The 18,453-nt window shown below is 43.6% G+C and overlaps 1 protein-coding gene across 4 annotated transcripts in view; it reads left to right on the top strand.

The window, feature by feature from the left end:
• lyst (lysosomal trafficking regulator) overlaps positions 1-18,453 on the top strand; it is a 57,953-nt gene that overhangs the window by 30,885 nt on the left and 8,615 nt on the right. The window contains exons 8-40 of one of the 4 annotated variants that reach the window (XM_086121787.1): positions 549-714; positions 2,329-2,537; positions 2,654-2,720; positions 2,941-3,050; positions 4,413-4,782; positions 4,859-5,018; positions 5,104-5,277; positions 5,361-5,521; positions 6,033-6,223; positions 6,647-6,892; positions 7,301-7,474; positions 7,760-7,909; positions 8,686-8,823; positions 8,903-9,101; positions 9,186-9,314; positions 10,066-10,690; positions 10,815-10,995; positions 11,095-11,264; positions 11,364-11,594; positions 11,734-11,900; positions 12,373-12,525; positions 12,694-12,855; positions 13,228-13,419; positions 13,945-14,156; positions 14,242-14,451; positions 14,761-14,937; positions 15,039-15,115; positions 15,189-15,377; positions 16,072-16,217; positions 16,300-16,396; positions 16,562-16,623; positions 16,746-16,801; positions 17,588-17,740. In XM_086121787.1, coding sequence (XP_085977913.1) covers positions 549-714; positions 2,329-2,537; positions 2,654-2,720; positions 2,941-3,050; positions 4,413-4,782; positions 4,859-5,018; positions 5,104-5,277; positions 5,361-5,521; positions 6,033-6,223; positions 6,647-6,892; positions 7,301-7,474; positions 7,760-7,909; positions 8,686-8,823; positions 8,903-9,101; positions 9,186-9,314; positions 10,066-10,690; positions 10,815-10,995; positions 11,095-11,264; positions 11,364-11,594; positions 11,734-11,900; positions 12,373-12,525; positions 12,694-12,855; positions 13,228-13,419; positions 13,945-14,156; positions 14,242-14,451; positions 14,761-14,937; positions 15,039-15,115; positions 15,189-15,377; positions 16,072-16,217; positions 16,300-16,396; positions 16,562-16,623; positions 16,746-16,801; positions 17,588-17,740 — 5,904 coding nt within the window. The remainder of the gene's footprint in view (positions 1-548; positions 715-2,328; positions 2,538-2,653; positions 2,721-2,940; positions 3,051-4,412; positions 4,783-4,858; positions 5,019-5,103; positions 5,278-5,360; positions 5,522-6,032; positions 6,224-6,646; positions 6,893-7,300; positions 7,475-7,759; positions 7,910-8,685; positions 8,824-8,902; positions 9,102-9,185; positions 9,315-10,065; positions 10,691-10,814; positions 10,996-11,094; positions 11,265-11,363; positions 11,595-11,733; positions 11,901-12,372; positions 12,526-12,693; positions 12,856-13,227; positions 13,420-13,944; positions 14,157-14,241; positions 14,452-14,760; positions 14,938-15,038; positions 15,116-15,188; positions 15,378-16,071; positions 16,218-16,299; positions 16,397-16,561; positions 16,624-16,745; positions 16,802-17,587; positions 17,741-18,453) is intronic. The other 3 variants (XM_086121786.1, XM_086121785.1, XM_086121784.1) reach the window with 3 other exon arrangements.

The following is an 18,453-nucleotide window of genomic DNA, read 5'->3' as shown; positions in this document are numbered from 1 at the left end:
TGAAGCACGTAGTTCTTTCTCACTGACTCATACAGAGTGTGGCGTTCACATGATCCCTTTGAATTTGTTCTGTGAAGCTCATAGGCTATTCCTTACACCCCAGAGTCAAATGCTTGTTGTTCTGGGATGTTGTCACATGGATCCACACGATGTCTTGTCCTCTTTTTACAAAGAATGATCTATGCTTAAACGTCAGCCTCTTTGATGAATCAGTTAATGCTCAAGACTTGTTTACTTGAGTGCGCGCGTGTGTGCGTGCGTCCGCCCACCTCCATGCTCTTGATGACGAGCTATATGAAACGAGGAACTTGGTTGCCTGAGTGCTGCGCAAGTCAGCTGATAATCTTTTTATTTGTACTTTGGTATATGGCCTTTTTTTTCCAAATCTGTTAAATTATTTTAAATGGTTAGCATTTTGTTCACCTGTGATGTATTGAGTTCAAATTACATAAAAAAATATTCACATTTTTTTCCTCTCCTGTTTTCTCTCTCCTTGTCTCTCTTGCTTCCTCTTCCCCCTATTTTCCCTCTTGCTGTCTTTCTACCAGAAGTTCCAAGTGTTGGCAGAGGGGGCAGCCCCAGCAGGCGATCTATCAGAGGAGGTGGACGGTGTTCAGAGCTGCAGCGTCAAGACCCCTGGGGAGGAGGAGGAGGAGGAAGGCTACGACGCAGATAGCGAAAGCAACCCAGAGGACATGGCCAACCAGGAAGAGGGTAAGACCACACTGAGCCGCACTGATCTGTTTAAGAATCTGCAAAACATCATTATCAGAACCTATTGCTGAGCTGGGCAAACATCACTGCTGTTTATTTCAAAACAGCCATCACACTGTCACGGGAGTCACTTAAGGCTCTAACTATAAATCATCTAGATTTAGCTTCCTTTTCTAATTTGTGTTTTTTGTCTGTCACAAACGTCAACAGATATAGTCATGACGGATTGCGGAGATGTGTATTTTTCCTCAACCTATAAACCTGTTTATTTTTAACTCTGGGAAAGCAAAAATGTGTAGACAACTCCTCCCAGGAAAATGTTTTACGGTAGTTTTCCCACTAATGACAAATCACTTTGCATTTTAACTGTGATGCTTAAGAGAGTCAAACATGTTTTTCAGTGTCACACACACAATACCACATCCTCTGCTAAAATGACATTTGGCAATATCGCCTTCTGAATACTTGCATGACTTTGCAGAATTATTCCTTTGCACATTTTTTTTCTTAACCCCTAGCTAGCGCATACATAACCTCTGCATTTCTGCTTTGGTCTTGTAGGTTTAACCTACACCTAATTAGACAAATTCTCTCCTTCACCTCCTCAGAATACAGTCATTGTTTTGTGTTTTACAACTGCAGGCTACTAAGCGCATTGTACCCCATGAGCTGGATCTTGTGATTTGTTAAATCTCCATTAAACATCTACTTCCTGGAAAACATTCCCAACCTTGAATCCAAAATATTGACTTCGTTCGAGACCAATTGGTATAAAAAAATACCCTCTTCTGTCGTTCTTTCTTTCCTAATTGATGTCCTCTCGTTTTAGTTCATGAGAACTCATGAGAAATTTGTCTAAATGAGAAATACATTCCAATGAGGAAGGTGCATGTTTGTGGGCGTGGTGTCTGACTCTGTGGAATGTAATGTACTCTGGTTATTTCCGTCAAAGAGAACTACTGCCGAATGACTTTTCCTTGTTTGTACTCTGCAGTTTATTTTTGTTTTTCTTTGGCAGCAAGTGTGGTAACCCACACTCTTGCTCTCATTGAGCTGCAAAGTTTTCTTCTTTTATCATAACAACCTACATATGATAAGCGTCTTTGTTTTTCAGTTAAAGTGATCAATTTCCCCCAAATTGTAAATGAGATTCATTGGATAGCATTTAATTTAGGCCTACATTTTAACTGTGTGTAACCTTGATTATTCAAAAGAAACAAGACAGTTATGTAAATTTGTATTTGCATCTCAGCTCAAGCTTGAACCAGATCCCGATTTGGTTGTACAAGTGTGTAAGACAATTGAGCAGTATGAACTTCAGGGGATTTACATCACTCATTAAAAAAAGAGGTCTGACAAGGCGCGTGAGAGTCTGCTGGGCTGTGCGCATGAAAGCAAAATCAGACTCCCAAGCTGCATTTTATCAGCAGCCACTCCGACAGCTGGTTGGAGATGTGGCAGGCAATGCCTCTGGTTTGTGAAGCTGTTTAAGCAGCCAGCTGGGGTTGTTCAAGTGCGGCATCAGTCAGCAAGAGGTTTAAGATGTGTCCATGTCTGTGTTTCTCCTCAGTGTCTCGCTGATTTAGTTTTGCATCTCATTGGCTGTTCCCTCAGGATTGAAGGTGGAGTCTGTGCAATGTGAATTTGTGACAGTTGCAGACGGTCCGGGGCGTGGCTTGCTGCTTTTCCCAGAGATCTGTACAATCCAGTTGCAACTCCTGGCCACTGGCTCGCCCGACCTAGATGTCGTGAGTCATGTGTTTCACAGCCTGCTTAGCGCGGTTCGCGCCAACCACCGCAATGCCGCTCTGCTCTATGACCAGGTCAGATGAACTTTTCCCCGTTTATTTCGTTGCACTTCTCCACCAAAATGCATTTGTCCAAGTTTTGCTCACCTACTGGACTCTAAAGTATGACTGTTGTCTTGCTTTATTCACAGGGAGGAGTCAAAACCATCCTGTCTGGCTTTCATAATATCCTTAGCCAAGCGGACCGTTCCCTTAAAGGTTCGTTGTAGATTTAAAAAAAAATATTTTTATCATTTTATTCATGCGAAAAAAATGTTCCTTTCGATTTCCTGGATCATTTTGGGCAGCTATATAGATTTACTGTATGTCAAAGGAATTGTGATATTTAGAGGTGTTGTGAGGTGCAAACACTCTGCTTGCCTTATTGTGATTGAAATACTGTATGTGTGTGTAATCTTCCAAATTGGTTTACACTCAGACTGCCAGACTGTTATAGTGGAGCTGCTGGTTGCCATGGTGAGCCAGCGAATCACAGCAGAGGAACTGGCCCTATTGATTCGTCTCTTCTTGGACAAGACCCCACCTACTGTAAGTAGTAAACCCTCTATGTCACATGTACTGGACAGTTGCTAGTAGTGATGGGCAAAGTGAAGCCTCATGAACCAATGATACATTGTTTCGCATGTGTCTGAAATGATTCATTACTTGATGTTTCATTCATATTAGCTCTTTAAGGACCCCTGCTGCACAGTGAGCAGTATTGCGGTTTGTATTTGAGACAAAAGCGTGTAATATCGCTTCACTCTGTCTTTCAAATCCAACTAACAGAGAGGAATAATACCTTAACAACTCCAAATTCCGACCGTGTATAGATGTTTGACGGAAGTAATCCTAATACCGTGTACCCTGTACACACTACACTGCAACAAAACTGAATGACTGAATTTCAACTATTTATCTATGGACAACTGAACTAACTGTGTGACTGACAATATATGAACTTTCTCTCTGGGTCTATAAATGAATGAATGCGATAAATACCTAAATGACAAATCAACTGAATTTTATAGCTAACGCAAGATTAATAACTTGCAATGCAATATTCATCAGTCTCTCTCTCTCAACTCTCTCATCACCTCAACTCGGGTTCGCTATGCGTTGGCGCCAGATTCACACTGTTTTAAATACTGTGACACATCATCAGCGAATGCAAGCACTCGTACCTGGTCATGATGTGACCATTTTCGCTCGACACGCACAGCCCTAAACGAGACGTCAATTTTCCCTGGTCACGTGACAATAACGTCACTGACACATGCCTTGAAACGAGACTTAATTTTCCACGCTCCCTTTTACTTGACACAAGCTTTGAAGCTCCGTGTCATTCTGCCCATCACTAGTTGCTAGGCTGCATGTGGGTTTGACAATTTGATTGTGACAAAATATATCTAGATCATGTGTTTTTTGGTGACAATTACTTTTGTATTCACCTCTCAGTTCTTGAAATACATCCAACACATTTTGCTCCTCTGGGCCCTCCACATTCCTCATACAATTAACACCAATGTGTGTAGAACGGATGCGCCGTTACAAATTGGCACCACAGTTATGTGCTATTAGGCAGGAGACATCATTTATAAATAGCCTCAGAGAAACACGTTTCCAAAAAAGAAGATTTGAATGCAGTGACACTGCGTATAAGCTGCAAAGCTGCAGTTGTCACATAAATGTGTGTGATTGTTTTTATGCTGCTGTGTAGAATTCAAGCTGAATGCCATTTTTCCCTTTTAGTTAATTATGACATGTAACATTAGTCCAACTGTTAATTTGCATTTACACATTTGATAATTTCAGCTGGCTCCTGGTTCGAGCTGAAAAGACACGTATTCCAAGGCAATAAAAAGGAAGTGACCATTTCTCTCATCTCATATTCATTTTGTTGCTTCCCAGGAGATTTTACTGAAGGGCATCTTACAAATTGTTGAAGCAAATGTGAACATTGAGCCCCTTCACCTGCTGGACTTTCCAATAATCCTTGGGGTGTCAACACCTGGAGGATTGTCTCCTAGCTCCAGACCAAATGGCAGTGCTGGAGGGAAAAATATTGGTCTGCTCTGGAAGGGCAAACTGTCTCCTGGTCGCAGGGAGGGAGACGGCGAGTTCAGACCGAGTCATCTGCGTTCTTCTCCCTGGCACACTGCTCCGCTCCACTTGCCCCTGGTGGGGCAGAACTGCTGGCCTCATATGGCCAGTGGCTTCAGCGCCTCCATGTGGCTGAGGGTGGTGGAGCAAGAGGAAAGGGCAGGAAACACCGACAAGGGTGCGAAACACATCATTTTGTCAGTCATTGATATGCAGTCTGTGCATTTCAGTCTTTTTCTTTTTTCTTTTCCCAGAAAGGAGGAACCCTCCTGCCGCTGCTGAAACTCACCATGGTTCGCCTGAGGCTAGAAAAAGAGTAGTGGAAAAAGGCCTCATTCATATTCTATCCATGGGCTCGAAAGCACTCATGCTTCAAGTGTGGGCGGACTTTTTTACTGGCTCACTCACATTCAGGCGAGTGTTCTAATACACCAGAGTTTCTATGAGGCCCAGTGTAGTACTTTGTCAAAGTTTATATTTAAGTACACTGCTCCCACAGGGTTTGTATAGACCCAAATGACGAGATAAAAGCAGGGCTACTGGCGCAGGCAGACTCTGTTGAGGGACTCCTCCAGCCCGGCCAATGGCAGCACCTTGGCCTCACTTACACCCAGCAGCCTGAGGGCAAGAAGAACATCCACGGCCGTGTGGTTGTTTGGGTGTGTGGCATCATGTGAGTACAAACATGTTTCAGTAAACGTATAACGATTTGTCAATAAACCGAAAGGTAAGCCTCGACCCTCCTCTCTGTTTCAGGAAATGCGAAGTTTTCTTGGACTACACCTTACCTCGAAAATCCAGTTTATCATCTGACAGCAACAAGACTTTCTGCATGTTGGGCCATTGTATCCCATCCTCTGAGGAGGTGACTAAACAGCATTTCAAATGGAGCATGGGAACAGTGCTCCTCTTTAATGGTAGGACTTTTGTTGATTAATTCTGCTCACCATACTAATGGCACTTTCAGTCCCTGTCACTCGTGTATTGTCTCACTTGGCGTCAGTGCTTCTCCTTGAGGGCACACAAAAAGATGCATACGCATGCTCAATAGTAATAACACACTTGGATGTGGTTGCGTGTCAGATACATTGTAAAAAAACATGTTTAATATAGAGGCCAAGCCCCTCGTGTTGTGTCTAAAGGCTTCTAATTGCCTGTACTAAATTCAAGGCGACCTCAAATTGCGGCTGCAATTTGCCATCATTTATCTTAAGCTGTAAATCTGATAACTTTGTCATTCACCAAGGGATTTTTGGAGAACACACACCGCTGAAAACAAACACTGAATGAAATATGTAACTGAACCGCATTTCTCCAAAAATCTCTTACACTGTTGTGTAAATAAAAGAATATAATATGACTCTCCGTACCTCTGAGTCATTGTCAGTTTCACTGAAAGTCAGCAACTTTATTCCTCGCTTTTTTCAGGGGCCAGAGTCGGGGCCGAGGAGGCCTTCTTCCTGTACACCAGCGGGCCCGACCTCACCTCAATCATGCCCTGCAATTATGGCAGACCTACAGGGTCGTTCTCCAAGTTTGTCACTCAGGAAGCACTGAGGTGTGACAGAGTCCGTGAACTTCTGATGAAAAGCAAGGATGTGGACACAACAGCTTTAGTTGTAAGTCTTCATGAACGCCAACTGTGAAGAGAGACACGCAAAGCAACCTCATTTATTGTTGATGGTTTGTGTGGACTTTGCCCTGACAATTACCCATCATTACAGACACACTGCAAGAAGCCACTTTTCCTCAACGGAAAGAGATAACGTTGTAAAACAGCAGCTATTTCAGTGACAATGAAAACGGCTCCCTTGTCGTAATTGCTCATGGATTTGGGGGTAATAGCTTTGGTGAATGGAAATGGAAAAGAACTGAAGCCAGAGTGGAATCATTTAGGAATAATGGCAAGGTTTCTTCCAAAAACAACACTCCATCCATAATGATGAGGGTTAGCTGGGCTCAGTCCACTTATGACTCAACCAAATCCATTATAAATAGGTCAAATTAAGGCCAAGTTGTCTTGTGAATCTGTTTTATCACAGGAGAGCCTGGCAGTTGTGTATGCTCCCAGCAGTCCTAGGCTCTATACAATCTATGAGCCCGTAATTAGATTGAAGGGGCAAGCCAAGATCGTGGTTACCCAGCGGCCCTTCAGCTCCAGAGAAGTGCAAAGTGTTTCCTTAGATGCCGGCTCTCTCAAGGCTCTGCTGCCCACCGAAACCCAAGGCCTGCAGAGTGTCCTGCATAAGATCGGAGGGACAGGAAACGTTGTCTTCCTGTTTGCACAGGTGAGCGAAGCCACAGTTTTAATGAAATGACTTTACTGTATTGTTCATAATATATATTTTTAATCTTAACATTTTTTTTAAAAAGCAGCGCCAGTCAGCACTTGAGACACACATGCTCATGCATCAGTCAAGTATAGAATGAATTTTGATGTGTCCGAACTTTTGATTGGTGTTAAATGCAGTGTATGCAATACAACAGCTACTTTAAACATGAATGTGCTACACAGACCATGATGGAACGCCAAAGTTGTACACTGTGTGATTACTTGTCATAACGTGTAATTGTGACCCAACATGCAGTGCATCTTATCTCCTGTGCAGTATGTTTAAAAAAAAAAATCCTCTTAAAGATGAAATTTTTATCTGATCTGGAAGAACTGTAACTGTAGATTGGACTCTCTTCCTCAGACGGTGGAGTTGAGTGACTGTGAGATGACCCAGGCTTTGGCCTTGCAGATACTCTTGTCTCTGTCCAAGTTCAACCGGCATCGCATCCATGAGATGGACTATTACCATGGCTACTCTATGATCCACCAAGTGCTCATCAAGTCCAAATGTATCGTTGGATATCATATGCTGAAAGTGAGTTTCCGATCTTTGCTGTGAAACAATACGTCTGTGAATCTGACCCAGACGGACCTTGAACCGCTCAGGGCTAGTTTGTGGTTACCTTACAGTTACTGAAGACTGGGGATATGTGCTGCTCTGGCACACATTTGGTTTACAGATTATACACAGACTAGTTGTATTAAGGGATCTTTATTTCACTTATGTTTTTTCCCCCTCTCCCTGATTAAAACATTAGACAGGAAGCATTCCAGAAATACTGTGTAATGTAATTTGACAGCCACTTTTTGTCTGGTGTAGACTCTGTTGGATGGGTGTTGCAGCAGACCCGTCTTAATCCTGGCCGATGATGGTCAGTTCCGTTTGGACACAGAGTCCATTGCTGTGGTGCAGGACATCAGGCTGCTCTCTGACATTCTGTTGGACTGGAAAATCTGGTCAAAAGCAGAGGTAAGTGTTAATATAAATGCTTGAATTTTATTTCAGCGTGGAGGGGGTCCAACACCAAAAGTTGGCATCATACAAAAAAATATATATTAATTAATTAAATTTACTGCACTCTCCAAATAGCTCAGGGGGGAAAATCGACAAATAATTATTTTTTAAAATGTGTTTATTGTGTGCCATTGATTGTTGATTGTCTATCGCACACCGTGTTTTTTCTCCAAGAACAAAATTTGGTCACCAACGTTTTTGAAACTGGGCTATTTTAGGGTGCTGATTATTCCAAAGGACTGCCAGTTTGATAAACACTTCTAAAATGGCATATTTGCTCCAATTATTTTTAATAATCTTATTATATGGTATCCTGTAATAATGACTGATATTTATCTGAAGATGCTGATCATGTTCATGATGTCTCACAATAATTTGGAAACATCAAAATACATCAAGCGCTCCATTTGCACTTCTATAGCATTCTTAGAAAATCACAATGTTCCAATACTGATAAGCTCTTGTTAGAACAGGTCCATGGGCTACTAATGTGTTTCTTTGGAGGCTACCTGTTGCCCATGGGCACCATTTTGGTGACCCCAGATCGATGCCGTGGCGTCCCCTCTGGGATGGGTTTTCTGCGTAATACCATGTCGAAAGCAGGCATAGCATTTTGAGAGATTGCTCCAACATTGCTTCAGAAATGATGAAAACCACTTCACCAAATCAACACATACCTTATCTGACTGTGAAATATCAAAATTAACAGAATGTGTTGTTTGTTTGGTTAGTGTGGTGTGTGGGAGACGCTGCTGGCTGCTTTGGAGATCCTGATCAGGGTGCACCATCCTTACCAGGTGTTGAATATCCGTCAGTTCCTAAAGGCTGAAGTGGTGGACCGTTTCCTGCTAACCTGCCAAGTGTTACAGGTGTGTTCAAAGCACAAAATGGTCGTCGAAGTGCCGTTCATTATACCTGGCGATAACTAGCGACGGTATTTGTCTTCAGGAGCATCGGGATGAGCACCTGACTGCCATTCCACAGGAAGTCTGTTTGTCGTTCGTCAAAATAATCCAGGAAGTGTTAGGATCACCACCTGATCTCGACTTGCTAAGACTTATCTATAATTTCCTGCTGGCAGTTCACCCACCTACTAACACCTACGTCTGCCACACTCCATCCAGCTTCTACTTCTCACTTCATATAGGTGAAGAGTCAGCACGGGAATGCGACAATATATGTGACGCGTATTTGTTTTAATGCACTGAGCTCTTTTAATATCATTTGTCAGATGGGAAGCTGTATCATGACAAAGTGCAGTCTATTATGTACCTGCGAAACTCCAACAGTGGAGGGAAGTCGGCAAGCAGTTCAGTGGTGTCTCTTTCCCCGACTGTCTTTACTGATGCTCCCCACGAAGGTAAGCATGCTTCAGTTATATTACCACTACGCTAAAGACAACGCCGTTAAAACACTCCAGTGGGTTGTTGGACTAGCATGCAGCAGTTTGTAGGAATGAAGTCATTACGAGCCTTGTAGTGTGACGAATCTGTGTGGAGCTTTTTTTTTTTTCCTCTGTGTTTTTACGCAATCATAATTCACATGCATAGAAACAGTTTAAAAATGTTTGTTATCTTAAATGTAAAAATGGTTCAACCATTTTCTTCCTCCTGGAAGGAAAATTTGATGTAACTGCTCATTGAGACTATAGGGTAACAAAAAAAATAAAAACACCAATTTTCAGCGTGTTTAAATTTTTTTTTTATTAAAGATGCGAGTGTGTTACATTGAACCGAATCAAAACCATATGATTCCACTTTTCATATAAATGAAGTTCCATATCGAATCATCTTTCAATGAAGAGAGGCATCTTTGAAGCGCCACCTTTACAGCAGCGTATCTTAGAGATGATTTTTAATGTATCTTTTTAATTTTCCTCTAAATGTTTATATTAATGGATTAAGAAAAAGGAAGACATGGGTCCTTAGTGTACGACAGTCAAATTTAACATCCAACTGTTCCTCACCATTGAAAAAGAAAATTGAGCAACACATGATGTTGGAGGAAGCACCGCAGATATTTTTCTTACAACGAAGGCCAGCGGAGGAAAGAAAATGCACATGCACAAGGAGGATTACAAAATACTCATCATGTTGTCATCGACCTTTCAGGCCATCTCCATGGTCCATCGCCTGAGCACGGGGGCGATGACCAATCCTTACGCCCACCCAGCTTTGCAGCATCACCTAACTCGTCCCCTTTGCTGACACGCCGCCTCACTCACAGTGGCTTGAATGAGCCTGGCGATGTTGATCGGGTGTCACTCACCACCCAGCAGGCTCTGGGCAGCACTGAAACGCTGAAAAAGGGAGGAGGTGACGAGCAGCTCCTGAGCAGTTGTGAGTCCGCCAAGACGATATGCGACTCGAAGGACATTGGCAATGAGGGAGCTTGGCGCACCCCATCAATCAGTGTGGAGGAGGAGCGAGATGAGGCTGCGGAGGTGGACAGCCTGGCAGAAGGTAGTGTGGGTGTGGCAGAGTCTGAGGACAGGTTTGAGTGGGCCAGTGATGAGGCGCCTCGACGCCCTGACAGCTTAAAGGGTATCCAGTCCTTCCAGAGGAGCCACAGCAACCTTGCCAGTCTGGGATTGGCTTTCCCAGCTCCGAACGGCTCTTTGGCAGTCAGCCGCTGGCCCAGTGCAGCTGATCGAAGCTCTGTACCTGAAGACTGGGAAAGTTACACCTACTCTCCTGGCTATGAGAGGGCACAAAGCAAAACAGATTCCAATGACCGGTATGTAGAAGAAAGCATATTTATTTGACTTGGAGTAGCTCATCTCTAAACATGTGCAAAAGAATCAGAGGGTTTTTGTGTTTGTATAAAACCTGAATGGTGAATCACAAGGTCTGCATTGCAGGTCCAGTACGGAGGACTGCCTGGTGCTCATCTGCTGTGGCCTGTATGACCTTCTGAGGGGCGTCCTTCTACTGCTGCCAGACCTCATGCTTGAGGAGGTGATGGACAAACTGATCCAGCCTGAGGCCCTAATTGTCCTGGTCAACCATTCATCGCCCCTCATCCAGCAAGGCGTCATGAAGGTCGGCCCCGTTTTCATTTGTTTGGCCACAGTCAGTTCTGATTTTGCGTTTGATTAGTTTATCGGCGACTCCTGATGGTATTTCACCACTCTTTTGTAGCTGCTAGATGCATACTTCGGCAGAGCCAACAAGGAGCAGAAGGAGAAATTCCTCAAGAATCACGGTTTCTCCTTGCTGGCCAACCAGCTGTACATCCACCAGGGCAGCCAGGGGCTAATCGAGTGCTTCCTTGAGATGCTTTTTGGGCGGCCCGTGGGCCTGGAGGAAGAGTATGTTTATCTGCAAGCATATAACGTACTAATGTCCTGACATGACAAATCACCTGCTGTTTAAACTAATGCATTTTTTTAAACTGAATAATTGTCTAGTCCGGATCTGGAGGAACTGGAAACAATCTCACCTTTCACAAAGCGTTGCATCATCCCAGTGTTGGGTCTGATTGAGAACTCCCTGTGTGAAAACTCCTTGGTGCACAACATCCTCTGCATGCTCCTGCAGCTCCTCAACGCCTGCCCCAAGTTGGCAGACATTCTGCTCGATCACGGGCTGCTCTACGTACTCTTTAACACCCTCTCCACCCTCAATGGCATGGAGACCTGGTATGCCGCCTAGAACAATGAATCCCTTCCTGAAATCCAATCGTTATTTAATAAGCATTGTTCTTAGTCTGCAAAGTATGAGCCATGATTTGAATCGTTAGTTTTCGCTCTGTCACATAATTGATATTTTTTCTCGCAGCATTCCCCTGAATGATTACAAGCTCCTCATGTGCGACATTCAGCAGCTGTTAGTAGCTGTAACGATCCATTCCTGCAGCTCTTCGGGGTCCCAGTACTTCCGCATCATTGAAGACCTGATTACATTGCTCGGTTACATGCAGACCAGCAAGATGCGCCGAACACAGGGTAAGGATTGGATTCTTAAAATGCAAAGCACATGCGGAATTCATCAGTGTGCCGTGTACCGTTTGTGCATCTGCTACACAACAAAACAGGGCTCATTATCTACAACTACAGAGTGGAACATCAGTCCTCCATTTGTAATAGTTTTCATGTCAAACATCCATCCATTATCTGAACCGCTTTATCCTCACCTAGATGTGCTAGAAACTATCCCACCTGACTTCAGGCATTAGACAGGGCACACCCTGAACTGGTTGCCAGGCAATCGCAGTAGTTTTCAGTTCTATTGAATTATTCTATTCCTTTTCATGTCTCATTTTTTTCCAATGTTGTCGAAGTGATAAATCAATCGATGGCTCCTGAGGCTTTTTGGAAACTATGACCTGTTTATGTTGACTTAAAATTGCATAATTGTTGCTCACATTGTCATCTGTCTGTCACAGTGCTGATTTTTTTCCGCTTACTTTGGTTGTAGAGATGGCAGTTGCTTTGCAGTTTCGTGTCCTTCAGTCAGCTATTGAGTTCATAAAGACGACAGCCAATCAGGCACCTCAAAAGCTGAGCAGCTCCCACAATGCGCCGAGCTCTCCGCATCACACCATTTATCAGAAACGAAAGAGCATTGCAGGTGAGTGTGTCAGACTGGAGCCACATTAGGAATGTGGCAATCCCCCGCCCATTTTCTTTGGGTTTTGTTGTTCCTCCATGTCTCGGTCAAAGTCCCGACCATATGTTTTTTTTTTACATATCTCAACTCTTTTCTGTTCAACGATCCTCTCCTCATCCCAATTTGAAGGTTCCATTGCCTTGAAAGACTCCATTATCCCTCGCATCCCCAGGCAGCACTACTGCTCCTACGGCCAGATCCCCTTGCCCTCTCCCTTCAGCTTCCTGTCCCAGGACTCCCCCCTCCCCTCCCCCACTGGGGCTCCATCCTACATGCTCCACTGTGATGCAGGTAGCTGTAGGACTCCGGTCCACAGCAGAGAACATCGTCCCAGACTTGGGACATGTTTCCAAATGTTGCAGTGAGCTCAATCTCTTTTCTCTGCAACTCACTTGGGGGTTTTAATCTGCCCAGTACCCGCCATTCGCTACTGGTGCTTTGTTTGTGTGTGCATGTTTATAATAAATGAATGCTTAACTAAATCAGTGTTGAGCATTCCTGCACAGATGGTATTTTGATCACTGAGTCTTCATGCTCTTCTGTGTGTGCAGTGATTTTTGACATTTTCTCTGCACCTAAATGGCGCGTGTGTGCATTTATTTTTGAAGTCTCAGATTTGCGCTTTCTCAGTTGAGCTCTCACATGCTCACATCATACTTGCAGGCCGACGACGCTTCTCTCTAGCCCAGACAGACTCTTTGCTGATGCGGATGCGCTCCGTAGCCAGTGACGAGCTCAACCAGATGATGCAGAGGAGGATGAGCCAGGAGAATCCCATTCGTGCTAGTGAGACGGAGTTTGTGCAGCGGCTGCAGAGGCTGGTTGTCCTTGCTGTCAACAGACTCATTTATCATGGTCGTATGAAACATTATTTTTAAGATGCATGCTCTTCTCCAAGGTTGATTGATATGCTTCAATGGCGGTGTTATATTTTCAAGTGCTGTAAAGTGCTTTCATTTTGGATGCAGGGGCTTACATTTATTTAATTAGTGACTAATATTGTTCACTCATTCAGTACCAGTCAATTCTGGACCAAGCCTGAAAAGACGTTTTAAAACGTCTTTGGGAGTGAATGAGTTAAGTTTCGTTCAACCTTTTTCTTTGCCTCAAAATGGAAACAGAAAATCTTTAACCAAAGAATATCTTTTTGAAGACATAGAGAGGGATTTATGCTAAATTAGAAAATCGCAGCATCACAAAAATGTGTTTTTAGTGCACGGCAAACTCTTTTTATTTTTGAGAATGTCTTAACATAATTTTGAAGATTCACAAGTATTTTATTACCACAGTTCTTGGATGCTGTAAAAGTGTTTCACTTCGTTACACTCCATAATAATGGGACTTTTTGTCTAATCCGCTTGCTTTTTTTTTCCGTTTTAGATGTCAGTCAGGATTTGTTTGACCTGCTGAACATTCCAGACTCCCCAGACCAACAGCCCTTCACACCAGAACTGGGAGACCATTCCCATGAAGAGGGCAGCTCTTCGTCTACCCCACACTCACCTACTCCCTTCACACTGCCACCTGCCAGCAAAAAGAGTTTGCAGAAAGACATTCTCAAACTCATGATGGATGGGATCAAAATCAGCCTGGTAAGCTCTAAAACACATTCTCTGTGATTCCTATCTTTTTATGGCTATGTCAGATTAATTGTGATTGCCGCATGTGGATTCTCAGGGTAGTACTGGTCGAGGAGGAGCTCCACATCAGCAATGGCGAAGGATCCTATGGTCGTGTCGGGACACCTTCCGGGTTCAAATAGGTCGCCTGTTGGTGCACACACTGAGTCCTGCTCGTCCCCTGTCCGACAGGAAGGAAGCATTGGAATTAGTTTTTGACCCAAGACATTTGGACATCCTAAAGGAAAGCCTAAGCCCTGGTCTAGAGGTATTTGGAATTGTCTTTTTTGTTGCCTTTATTTTCGTTATCAACTGTACCTGTCATAGAAAATCATGTTAAGGTTCTCGTCATTCACTAGACCCAGATTAGGTACTTGTATACTGTACCTTGCGCTGTCTGATAAGAGTGTAAATAGCAGTGTGGTGCACTGGCGCTTAACACATGTACATCACATTGCATGTTCTTTATCCTCTCCTCTTATATTGCTGACTTGGCAATATGTCGGTCAACTGCAAGCAGGTCGTGGCTTCCCCACATCATATGTGACCCATATGCAAATTCATTTGTCTTTCATAGCACGGACCCAAGTTGTCACTGTACCTTTATGAAATAATGCACGACCACAAGGACAGCCTCACTAAAGATGAGCAGAATTCTGTGGGCATATTCATGACCTCGCTCAAGCTTTGTGGTCACCGCTGCATCCCACCCAACGCTCCACACAAGCAGGACCTCCTCAAGGCCATTAAAGAGGTAAGCCTTTGGGCAGCAGTCATGCACGCTTGTTTTGTCTTAATAAACGTATGCCAAGAATGCAAGTTGTGACTTGTTTACTCATAATCTTCTTCAATCAGGAAAAATTCAAGTACGAAGCAGAGGAGAATACAAGCAAAGCAGCGTGGGAAAAGAAAATGACCAATACTCAAAAGAAGTGAGTAGAGTACAAATAAAATATTTGAACAATACTGGAGTGACTCTTCTAAGCGATTTTCTTTCCTTTGCAGTCTCATCCAGAGGCTAGACGGAAAGTCCAAAGACATCTCGAAGATCGCGGCTGACATCACGCAAAATGTGTCTCTGCGACAAGGCATGGAGAGAAAGAAAGTCATCCAACACATCAGAGGCCTCTACAAGACAGACCTGAGTGCCAGCCGGCACTGGCAGGAGCTTGTGCAGCAACTCACGCATGACCGGTGGGCACAGAAATGCAATCTCTGACTGGGAAATTGTGCTATTTATCTGTACCAGGTGGCTTGAAAAAAAAGGTTCAATAGCAATGAAGTAAAACAGTCCGAAGAGTCCTCTCAAGGCAGGAATTTTGACATAGTGATTCAGCTACCAATTTCTCCCCAAAATAGACGAAGGTATAACATACATTTCATCACAAAAACTACAAGTTTTCCCCTTCACCGTGGGCCAAATGATCAACCAGCACATCTGGAAAGACAGTTTGCTGCCTAGAGTATGTGAGAAGAGCTTCACCTTGACGACACACCTTCTTGCAACACTCTGAGCATCCAACAGTTCCTGGCCGAGTAGAACATCGACGTGTAGTAACAACCTCCCTAATTAACCGACCTGGTACTGTGTGGTTGTGTCCTGTTTCCCCATTTTAAAGGGGTCATTCAGAGGACCTGTTTCGAAAGTGTGGACGACATCAAGATGGCTGTGATGACACAGCTTGCTGAAGATCCTGGAAGAATACTTCCAAAAGTCCATTAAGAAGTGGATGAGGCGCCTGAGCAAATGTTTGACTCAAGGGGATTATATAAAGGGGAAAACTTGGAGTTTGGATTTGAAGTACATCTTTTGTGACACCGGGGCCCTGGGATTTTTTGGACTCACCTCGCATTTTGACGTCAATGATTCTTTTTGGGTCTGTTCCAGTGCGGTTTGGTATGACCAGTCATCCTACCCTACGTCCTGGCAGTTGGACCCAACTGAAGGGCCAAACCGTGAGCGCCGACGACTGCAAAGATGCTACCTCACCATCCCAAACAAATATTTGCTCAAAGACAGACGTAAGCCTGAAGGTGAAAACCTCAAACGCGTTTTAAATCTGTTGTTCTTTTAAGGTTGTCAGGGATCTTATTCTGACTCATTTGCCTGGTTTAGACGCAGTGAAGCCACCGCTGTCATTCCTCTTTGAGGATAACACACACTCCTCTTTCTCCTCCACTGTGAAAGACAAAGCCACGAGCGAAGCCATCAGGTACAGTCTGCTTTCCGTCCGCTGAGTTTCATAACAGGATGATCTGAGGAGGACAATTAAATATCTAATTAGATGTTTTGCTTCATGACATTGCATCGCTACTTTATTCAGATGCTGTTTTGAGAAGAAATCTTTAAAAAAATGTTGTTTTTTTTTAACTCTCAGGTTTACCAGGCGCTGCATGAGTGTGGCCCCCTCGAGAGAGACAGCAGGGGAGCTGCTTCTCGGTAAGACAGTGTTCAGAGATAACGCACTGAAGAATGCGTGTGGTCTCTGCTCACACTCGGGAGGGTTAGTCGTCGTTTCACATTCTCCTGTTGCAACTTACTGGCCTTGTGCTGTCTCACAGGGAAGTCTGGAATGTACTTTGTCGAGGACAACGCTGCAGACGCTCATGACGGCCAGGTAAGGCTGTGCGTAGCAGCCGTCTGTGAGCCTATAACAGATGGCATTAGCAATGTGTCTTTGAAGAGCCATGTTAGGAGTTGGGAGTTCAAAAGTAACACGAACGGCAGTCGAAGGCGCTTTCTTTGCTCGTACGCAGTCATGTCAACATTCTTTAATAACGTTTTGGTGATATTTTACCCACGCAATATTAGGATTGCATTGCGTTTGATCCTTGTCAGTGCGTTTTCTCTGCACGTACATTTTGGGGTACCGCTTGCATTTTAAAGTTATTCTACTCAGTCTGCGTGTACTGGTATGTCTCAATAAATTTAAGTGTTGTCGAAAACCCATTTCAGTAGTTACAAAAAAGTGAATCTAATATGATCCATAGATTCACTTCACATAGAGTGAAATACAACATTTTTGCAAGTAAAAATTATGGCTAACGAAAACTCGAAATTCAACATCTCAAGAAATTAGAACATTCAAAGGATTTTTAAGATAGAAATTAGGTACAAGTTGAAATGTATCGACCTGGTGTTTGAATTCTATCTGTTACGCGTTGGACTTTTTTAACTGAATGTTTAAAACTCACCCCTTCCTGAGCCGTCAGTTTACCATGGGGGAGGGATTTTACATAGAACTAGTTGTTTTTGTATTTTAACGGGGCTTTGGAATTGACCTCAAAAATAAGGCAGAAGTACAGTAGTGTTAGAATTCAGAGGTCGTCAGTCATGTTGGGGGGGAAAAAAATACTACTACAAAAGTTATTTGGAAAGTAACTTTCCCAACACTGTTGAATAGAGCCTTCACGGTGAGACAGAGGCGCCGTCTTTCTCTTGGACCTATGAGGAGATCAAAGAGGTGCACAAGCGATGGTGGCAGCTGAGAGACAACGCTGTGGAGATATTCCTCACCAACGGTCGAACACTGCTCTTAGCTTTTGTTAACAACAAGGTAATGGCCAATTGATTTGTTACATTCCCTCACAGCATAAACTATCCCGACAAATGTGATGAAACCACCCTTTCATTCATTTTCTGTCGCGCTTGTTGCCAGCCAATTGCAGGGCACATATAAACAAGCAAGCATTTACACTGATGTTCACACCTTTGCGAAATATAGTTTTAAGTTAAAACCTGCATGTTTATGTAACCTCTCGGTCAATGTCTGATGAAAACAGTGGACAAAAATGCGTACGGTCAGAAAAATAAAACATGCGGGAAACAAATCAATGTTTTTAGAGGGCCTCGGAATCCTCATTCCCTGTTCAACTTCTAAAAAGATCAACTTTTGATCTGCAAAACCACCACTAAGATCAGCTGTGAAAGCACAAGGCCACGGCTGACCAAGTTCTAACTTCACGATCAGACTATTTACATACATTGGAAAGTGCTTTCTCCGTTGGTGGATAGTTTAATAGGGAAAGTGATTAAACCACTCAGGGGTAAAATTGGTCTTGCATCTAGCGTGTCAAGACTGTGGTCCTAAAGGAACCAAATATTTTATTAGTGGGCACTGGTGGTTAGCACGTCCGCCTCAGAGTTTGGAGGTTCACGATTTGCTTGGGTGGATTTTTTTTCAGCGCACTACAGCTTGGTTTCACATCTCAAAAACAGGCATGTTGGGTTCCTTGAAGACTTAATTGATCCATAACTGTGAATGGTTGT

This window comes from Hippocampus guttulatus, chromosome 10 (assembly GCF_054856545.1).
Source record: "Hippocampus guttulatus isolate MCC_2025c chromosome 10, RoL_Hgut_1.0, whole genome shotgun sequence".
Taxonomy (NCBI): Eukaryota; Metazoa; Chordata; class Actinopteri; order Syngnathiformes; family Syngnathidae; genus Hippocampus; species Hippocampus guttulatus.
The sequence above is the reverse complement of the archived record's forward strand: the minus strand, read 5'-3'. Positions and strand labels throughout refer to the sequence as shown.